We start from the raw sequence: 9,401 nt of genomic DNA, 5'->3' as shown, positions 1-9,401 counted from the left end.
TCTACATAGTCTTAATTTGTAAACATTTAAAAAATTCCTTAAAAAAGAAAAAAAGCTTAAAAGTATGTTTTCAAATTTATAAGGCAAAGGAGTTATAGCAAGCACTTCAAAAAATTTAAAAAGAAAGTTTAGTATATCACAAGTCTATAATGTCCTTCATCTTTACTAATCACCCAGACTCTCATTCAAGCAATATCTAGTACTGAAAGTTCCATTAAAGGCAGATGCCCTTCACAGGTGTAGTATCTATCTTTATACCATTCTCTGTACACAAATATTATATTATTAACACTGTTCAGTAAAATAACATTTTGTAGTTGTTTGGACCCTTAAAAGCAACAGGACATACCATATAACCTAGGTGTGTAGCACAATACCTATAAGTAAACTCATAATCTTCATTTAATTAGGAGGTTGGCTACCAACTTTATCTCAGCAATTTTCTTCCTTGTTAATGAACACAGCTCTACTAACAGGACTTTCATGCCATTATTTTCATTAAAGTAATGGAAACATGAGGTCCAGGGATCACTATTCTTTCCTTTTTTTTTTTTCCATGCCTGCTGGACTCAGGATTGAAATGAGGCAATCATTAATGCTAGGCAAGCACTCCACCACTAAGCTATATACCCAACTCCCTTCTGCATTTTACTAAGGGATGGCCACACTAAGTTACACAGGCAAGGTTTTAATTTATGATCCTCAAACCTAAGTTGCCCAGGAAGCAGTAGTTACAGGCCTGTGCCACCAAACCCAGCAGGGTCCTCCTTTAAAGAGGGGAAAACAATATACTCACAATTGCATAAATTCATTCATGTGAAATTTTGAGGATACCGGAATTTGCATTGGATTTCAATACACTTCCAAAAGAAGTGCTCTCATGGCTTTTTATATTGTAGCTGAAATACTTAAACAACTTTTCCTTTATTTTCCAGGCTGCTACATTATCAATGCGCTAACTGTTCTTATAATGTCTATCTGTATTGGAAATTATGTGTGAATGTGAGAGAAGTATTCCTATATCCTATTCATTCAAATGCGTATTCCTCCAGAATCAGTCATTCCATGTTTTTAAATGGCACTAAAGGCCTTAATACAGTTCTTACATACACAGGATTTTTCTCCATGGTGTGTGTACTATCATTATCTGAAAAAACAAAAACCAAATCTGGCAAGATGGCGCAGGAGGTAAAAGGTACTTGCTGCCAAGCTTGATGACCTGAGTTTAATTCTCCAATCTCACATAAGGAGAGAACAGACTCCTGCAAGTTGTCTTCTGATAACACATACTCATGGCAGGTATGCAAGTATTCATACACAAACAAATGGAGAACAAATACAAAACCAACGTCCCCTCCCCCAACCAGACTTCAAAAACATGAAGGTCTGACAATTTGTTTTATATTCACTAAATTTATATTCATATGTTCTCCAGACATTACAAGGGAACTGGAAAGTCTTTAAAAATATTATTTACCTCCACTAGGTTTTCCCATCATCATGAGATTTTTCATGTCTTATAAGAGAACTGTGATATCTAAAGGCTTTACTACATTGTTTGCATTCATAGGGCTTTTTACCAGTGTGAGTTCTTTCATGTGCATGAAGTAAATATGGATAAATGAAAGCTTTACCACACTGCTTGCATTCATAGGGCTTTTTACCCGTGTGAGTTATTTCATGTGCATGAAGTAAATACGGATAAATGAAAGCTTTACCACACTGCTTGCATTCATAGGGCTTTCGCCCAGCATGAATTCCTTCATGCCTTCGAAGGGAATTGTAACCCTTGAAAGCTTTACAACATTGTTTACATTGATAAGGTTTTTCACTGGTATGAGTTCTTTCATGTGACCTAAGGTAATTATGACATCTAAAGGCTTTACCACACTGTTTACACTCATAAGGCTTTTCTCCAGTATGGATTCTTTCATGTAGTTGAAGTGACCTATACCATTTGAAGGCTTTATCACATTGCTTACATTCATATAGCTTTTGTTCAGAATGAATTCGTTCATGAATTTGAAGAGAACTGTAACCCTTGAAAGCTTTACAACACTGTTTACATTCATAGGGCTTTTTACCCATGTGAATTTTTTCATGTCTATGAAGTAAATAAGGGTAAATGAAGGCTTTAGTACACTGCTTGCATTCATAGGGCTTTCGTCCAGTGTGAATTCCTTCATGCCTTCGAAGAGAACTGTAACCCTTGAAAGCTTTATAACATTGTTTACATTGATAGCGTTTCTCACTGGTATGAGTTCTTTCATGTAATCTAAGATGACGGCGCCGTCTAAAGGCTTTACCACATTGTTTACACTCATATGGTCTTTCTCCAGCATGAATTCTTTCATGTACTTGAAGTGACCTATGCCATCTGAAGCCTTCACCACATTGCTTACATTCATAAGGCTTTTCCTCATCATGAACTGATTTATGTTTACGAAGGGATCTGTGACTCCTGAAGGCTTTGCTGCATTGCTTACACCCATAGGGCTTTTCACCAGTGTGAGTTCTTAGATGTGTTTTAAGTAAATATGGATACAGGAAGGCTTTACCACATTCTTTACATTCATGGGGTTTCTCTCCATTATGAGTTCCCCAATGTAATCGAAGACAACTGTGACTTGTGAAGGCTTTACCACAGTGTTTACATATATAGGGTTTTTCACCAGTGTGAGTTCTTATATGTGTTTTAAGTAAATACAGGTAAGGGAAGGAATTACCACATTGTTTACATTCATAGGGGTTTTCTCCAGTATGAATTCTTTCATGTAATCGGAGAGAACGGTGACATGCAAAGGCTTTACAACATCGTTTACATTCATAGGGTTTTTCTCCTATATGAGACTGTTCATGCAATTGAAGAGAACTGTGACATCTAAAGGCTTTACCACATTGTTTACATTCACAGGGCTTTTCACCAGTGTGAGTCCTTTGATGCATTTGAAGTAAAGAAGGGTAAATGAAGGACTTCCCACATTGTTTACATTCAAAGGGGCTTTCCCCAGAATGAATCTTTTTATGGCAGAGAAACGATTTGTGACATCTAAAGGCATTACCAAATTGTTTACATTCATAGGGTATTTCTTCAGTATGAATTCTTTCATGTGTTTGAAGGGAACTGAAAGAACTCAGAATCTTACCACACTGATTACATCCATAGTATTTTTCTTCAGCATGTGTTCCTCCATGTGTGCGAAGTGAACTAGGACAACCAGAGGCCTTTCCACACTGTCTGTATTCATAGAGTTTTTCTCCATTGTGAGTTTTTCGACACATTCCAAATGAACTGGAAAAACCAAAGGATTTTAAACATATCTCACATTCACAAGGTCCATTCACTGTGTGGTTTCCTATGTTTCTTTGAAGACATGGAAGAGAACTGCAGTTCTGTTGCGTATTTCCATATTCTTCATGCTCATATGGTTTGCATCCAGAGTGAGATATGGTATGACTATTAAAGGATGAATGACACATTAAAACTCTGCCACAAACACTGCATTCACATGGCTTCAGTCCAGTAGAAATGTTCATGCTCATATTGCGATTTGGCATCCAGGTTAAGATTTCTTCACCCTGACTACATTCTTCATTCTCATAGAGTGTCTCTACCAGGTAACTGTAAAAAAAAACAAGCACATTAGTCCTAGTTTCTTTACAACCATTTGTTTTTAAGTCCTAGATTTATCTTGCTCCTAAAATCGGAGCAAATATATACATTCTGACAATCCTGAATGGTCAGGATGGCCCAAGTCATTACTATAAATGGATTGACAGTTCTGCATATGGCTTCCACAGAGATATTAATACAGTGACATTCATAAATGCAATTTCCTAGTACTGATTCCAAGTAAACCCTCCACAACACTGAAGTACATACATTTAGTGAAAAACTTTCTAAGAATGAATAAAGTTAAAGTTTTGCTTATTTGTTTTGTTTGCTTATTGTTAAAATTTCATGGCATGGTTAACATCCCCTCATGTTTGCTTCCACTTCTGCATGCAAATTACCTTAGAATTATTCTGGAATTTTTACAATGGTCTTCAATATTCTGGTTTTCCCATGTAGTTCCTAAAATATAGACCCCAAGAATTTATTATGACTGAATTACAGAATTACAAGCTTTAAACTTCAATGTACATTGTAATCATGCCTGATTCATCAAATTCTTTTCTGTACTCTAAATCTCAGAAGAATGTCCATAGCCAAAAAACACTTACATGAAGGAAAGACTTACCTGTAGCAGTGAGGTTTCTGCAGGTTTCCAGCATCACATCTCTGTAGAGAGTCTTTTGAGAAGGATTCAGCAAGGCCCACTCTTCCTGGCTGAAGTTCACAGCCACATCCTCAAAGGCCACAGGGTCCTGCAATATCCCATAATGGTTCATAACAGAATGGCTGAGATTAACAGCACTGTGAATCTACACTCAGTGAACAAGATGTTCACATAATTCCATGGTTGACAAACATGAATTCCACCACAAAGCAGTTTTAATCATTGCAATGACTCTCTCTCTCTCTCTCTCTCTCTCTCTCTCTCTCTCTCTTGGCAGCTTTATGGTTTCCTACAAATCTTTATGGCCTTGAGAAAAGACAGTCTTAATGGTTTTCTGTAAGTTTCTATAAGATAATACCTGGTTGAGGAATGTGGGAAAACAACTTGTGACCCAGGTCAAGTCAGCCTTGAGAAATATTTACTACCGATGTTAGTCCTGGGAAAATGTTAACCACATGCCTTCTCAGACAAACCCCTCTGCCCCTCTTTGACAATTAGCCCTTAGTGGAAAATTCCACCAGAGCCCCTCTTCCTTTTTCTCTATTCCCGCCTTCCACTCCCCCCGCCCTGAGCCCACTATAAATATACGCTGTGTGTACTCAATAAACGGAGCTTGATCAGAACACTGTCTTGCTCTCTTTCTTCGTGTTCCTTGTTTGTCATTCCTTCTAGGACCCCCACTCGTTGCGCCACTGTAGAAGTGTCCTGCGGGCCGGGACATATATACATCTTAGGTACAAGATTTATATATATGAGATGAGGAGCTAGAAAGATGGCTCAGTGTTTAAAAACAGTGACTGCTCTTACAGAGGACCTGGGTTCAATTCCCAGCACCCAAATGGCAGCTAACAACTGTGCATAACTCCAGTTCCAGGGGATCTGATGCCCTCTTCTGACCTCTGCAGGCACTGAACTACATGGGTGCACTTACATACATGCACGCAAAACAGTAATACACGTAAAATAAAAACAATAAAAAAAAATTTTTTTTTTTTGGTCTTTTTGAGACAGGGTCTCTCTGTAGCCCCAGCTGTCCTGGAACTCACTATGTAGACCAAGCTGGCCTTGAACTCACAGAGATCCACCTGTCTCTGCCTCCCGAGTGCTGGGATTAAAGGCGTGTGCCACCACACCCGGCACAACAATAAAATATATTTTTAAAAATCTTTTATTATTTTTATTTTATGTGTATGAGTGTATTGCCTGCATGTATGTGAATGCACCTGTGTTGTGCAATGCCGCAGAGGTCAGAAGAGGGCTTCAGATTCCCCTGGAACTGGAGGTAAGGACGGTTTGTAGCCACCATGTGGGTGCTGGGAATTGAACCCGGGTCCTCTGCAAGAGCAGCCAATGCTCTTAACCGCTGAGCTGTTAAGCCCAGCTGAGCTGTTGAGCCCCAACAATAAAATATTTTTAAAAAGATGAATCCAGAATACAGTATCTACCATTTCTACTCATGCAGTAAAGCAAAGAGGGAAAGAAACAAACTTTCTAAAATACCTACTTTCCCATTGGATCAGGAATCAACAAAAAAGAAAGCTACTGGATATTCCTGTAAGAGACTTTCTTGATGAGATTATCTGAAATGGAAAGACCTACCCTAAAGTGGGCAGCTCCCATGAAAGAAGGAAAGCTTTGCTTTTTGTCTGCCTGCCTTCACTCTGCTGGCATGTTTATCTGTACTGTTCCAGCCACTGCTGCATTTCTTGGTTGATATTAGAACCAGCTTTCAATGTAGACAGTAGACCTGCAGTTTCCCAGAAATACTCAGGGCTTCAGTGCCAGATTGGGACTGGTGAGGCTTCAGACTTGTGGACTCTGCACCTATCAGGCTCTTGGCCTCCTTTGAGTCAGCCATGGTTGGACTATCTAGACTGCATGTAATCTAATAATCACACACACACTCATTACTCATTCCATTGGTTCTCTTCCTCTGAGAACCCTGACTGATACACCAGAGAAGAAACTTCTCATAAAATATTAAAACTATTTCATTGGGAAAAAAAGTTTTAGCAATATGAAAATGTTTTGTATGTTCATCACAAGAAAAGGAAAATGTGTTGTTCTACTGAAAAAAAAAAAAAAAACCAAATCAAATATATAGAAAAGGCAGGTTTAGAGAAGAGTTTTGATATGTAGTACATCAAAAGGTCTAACCAGCAGCCACCTTAGTGAGGAGAATAAAAGTAATTTCAGGGGTTGGAGAGATGGCTCAATGGTTAAAAGCACTGACTACTCTTTCAGAGGATCCAGGTTCTATTCCTAGCACCCACAAGGTGGCTAACAACCATCCATAACTCCAGTTCTGGGGGATCCGATGCCCTCTTCTGACTGCTGGGGCATTGCATGACATGGGTGCACTTACATGCATGCAGGGAATACACTCATACACATTAAAAATAAATATTTTAAAATAATTTCAATATGCTCATCTTAATTACTCAGTAACTCCAAGTGATTTTCAAATTGGGAGGCAAATTACTGGCAATAAGTTATCAAATTTTGATACGTTTTGAATAGGAACATTATAGAAATCAAGAACATCTCTGACCCTGAACAATGGGTGAAGCCTGTAGTTAGGTACTGCATGGCTCAATTCATCAGTTAAATGTGCTGAGACTGAACACATGGCTGTCTTCCAGGGTGGTATCTTGCCAACTATTATGAAGAGATGATTCAAGAACTTTTTTGATATGAGATTCCAAATGACTCTGAAGCTCTTTAGGTGGTGTGCATATCTGGCACATGTGCACATCTGGAAGAGGCTCTTTTTCTCATCTATTTGGTCTTTCTCTTTTCTGGATTAAATCCAAAATTCTGTGTGTTGCCATGGGACTATCAATGTCCAGCCTCTTCTAGCAACCCTGCACACATGTAGTGTTACCCACTGTGTTTGAGTAGTGCTTACTGAACTGTAATTGAGATATTTTATTTTTGTTATTGAGACATGGTCTTGCTATATAGCTCTGGCTAGCCTGAAAATCACTATGTAGACCAAGCTGTCCTCAAACCTAGAGATTTGCTTGCCTCTGCCTCCGGAGTGCTGGCATTAAAGAACTATACCCCCCAAGCCTCCTGGTTTATTAAGATATAAAGGAAAACATCAGGGTAGGACACTCCTCTCAGGAAGTAGGATGTGCTACCAGACCCCTCCTCCCAGTTTTTCTGTCTACAGTGGATCTCTAGTACCTTTTGTAACACAGTCCCAACAACTGATTGTCTTTAGTAGTCATGAGGCTGCTTGCCCTTAAAAATTTCTACTCACCAAGTTTAAGCTTTGTGGGCAGGAGGAAATTTAACACTTTAGGAGTGATACCACAAACCTGAATAATAAGAGTACTTCAGTAAGCTGTTTAGACTTATTTATGCAAATATCATAGCACTTTCTGAACTCTTGTTATCTTCTGAATGTCTATTCTGTTCAGAAACCACACAGATACCTAAAGGACTAGCCCCCCGCCCCAAATACTGGGCAATCAGTCTAACAACCTTCCTTTGCAGACATTCCAGTTCACTCCAGGACAAATTTTGTCAAGTAGCAAATATGATACATAATCAATATTTAAAGATCCTAACACAGCAGAACAGAATAAACAAATGACTTCTGTTTTAAGGAAGAATTCATTGTAACTAGTTATACTGGCACATGCTTGTGTTTGCAACTAAGATGGAAGGATCATTTGAAAGAGCTGTTCAAAGACAGCCTATGCAACAAGGGCAAACAGCCATCTGAGGAAGGAGGAGAGTGCAAAGGAAGGAAGGGAAGGGGAAGAAGGGAGTAGAAGGAGAGGAGGGCAGCGCCACCCAACTGCCATCTCTTCCCAGTGACACATAAAACCTGATGACTCTCCTAATCTCTTTTGTAGTCCCCAAAACACCACTTTCCAAAGTAATAAGGAATAACACATGTCTAGCAATTGTTGAAGTCTTCTCAACAATAGGGTGGCTGCTTGCCTAACATACATCAACTTTTTTTTTCTTAAAAGGAGAAAGACATTATTTCAGTTTACAATGTGAGGGGCTACAAGTCATTGTGGTGGGAAAGACCTGGTAGCACAAGCTTAAGATCTTCAATTTTTTTTTTTATTTTAAAAATTTATTATTTTTGTTTTATGTGTATGAGATTATTACCTGCACGTATGTAAGTGCATGTATGTGAGGTCAGAAAAGGGCGCTGGATCCTCCAACTGGACTTACAGGTGGTTGTTAGCTGCCACGTGTTGGCTGGGAACTGAACTTGAGTCCTCTGCAAGGGCAGCCCAACTTAGGTGATGGAAACCAAACTCCAATTTTCTGCATGATCAGCAAATATTCTTAACCACTGAGCCACCTCTCCAGTACTCAAAAAATCCTTAAACTTCATTACTATTATGTGTCTGTGCATGATGTGAATGTGCTTGTGACATGGAGCATACATGGAGGTCAGAGAACAACTTTGTGGAGGTGGTTCTCTCTTTTCACCTGGATTATAGGGATCAAATTCAGGTCACCAGGCCTGTTACACAAGTCTTCTTACCCACTGAGCCATCTTTCTGGCCCAAGAAGTTTCACAGTGTAATCCAAACATAAAAGGCCAAAAATAAAATACCCATACTTTAAAAATCAGGCCATAAGGGGGCTGGAGAGATGGCTCAGCAGTTAAGAGCATGTGCTGATCATGTAGAAGATTGGAGTTTGGTTTCCATCACCTAGGTTGGGCAGGTCACAACTGCCTGTAACTGGCTCAAAGTGATCTGACACCCTCTTCTGGCCTCTGTGGGCCAGAACACATGTGAGCACACATTTCAGATATATAGGAGGTCTGTTACATTGAGGGATGTCTTTGGGGTTGTTGCTTTACCTTGCTAGAACTCACAATGGGTGTGTCCATTCCCTCTGACTCACCCCAGTGATATATTTGCAACAATTGGTCTAAATTTGATCTGTATATCCTTTTCCTGGGGAGATGTGAACAAATGTCTACTTACCCTAGACAGGACAATGAGGTGAGATCAAAGGAATGATTCCACTCAAGTCTAAGGTGGATGGGTGCCATGCCAGCTATCACCAGAAGCCCACCCCAGCATGCTGACTCATGAAAGAGGCAAGCCTGGACGTTCCTACACAACTTGCAGGCAGTAA

At 39.4% G+C, this 9,401-nt stretch overlaps 1 protein-coding gene across 1 annotated transcript in view; it reads right to left on the bottom strand.

The window, feature by feature from the left end:
• Positions 1–6: 6 nt before the first annotated feature.
• The window catches only part of LOC103738608 (zinc finger protein 709), a 27,210-nt gene continuing 17,815 nt past the window's right edge, over positions 7–9,401 (bottom strand). The window contains exons 2-4 of the mRNA XM_017799544.2: positions 4,242–4,368; positions 4,015–4,075; positions 7–3,622 (exon numbers count right to left, since the gene is read on the bottom strand). Coding sequence (XP_017655033.1) covers positions 1,483–3,622; positions 4,015–4,075; positions 4,242–4,368 — 2,328 coding nt within the window. The 3' untranslated portion in view covers positions 7–1,482. The remainder of the gene's footprint in view (positions 3,623–4,014; positions 4,076–4,241; positions 4,369–9,401) is intronic.

The sequence above is a fragment of the Nannospalax galili genome, unplaced genomic scaffold, assembly GCF_000622305.1.
Source record: "Nannospalax galili isolate Female #2095 unplaced genomic scaffold, S.galili_v1.0 scaffold1519, whole genome shotgun sequence".
Classification (NCBI taxonomy): Eukaryota; Metazoa; Chordata; class Mammalia; order Rodentia; family Spalacidae; genus Nannospalax; species Nannospalax galili.
The sequence above is the reverse complement of the archived record's forward strand: the minus strand, read 5'-3'. Positions and strand labels throughout refer to the sequence as shown.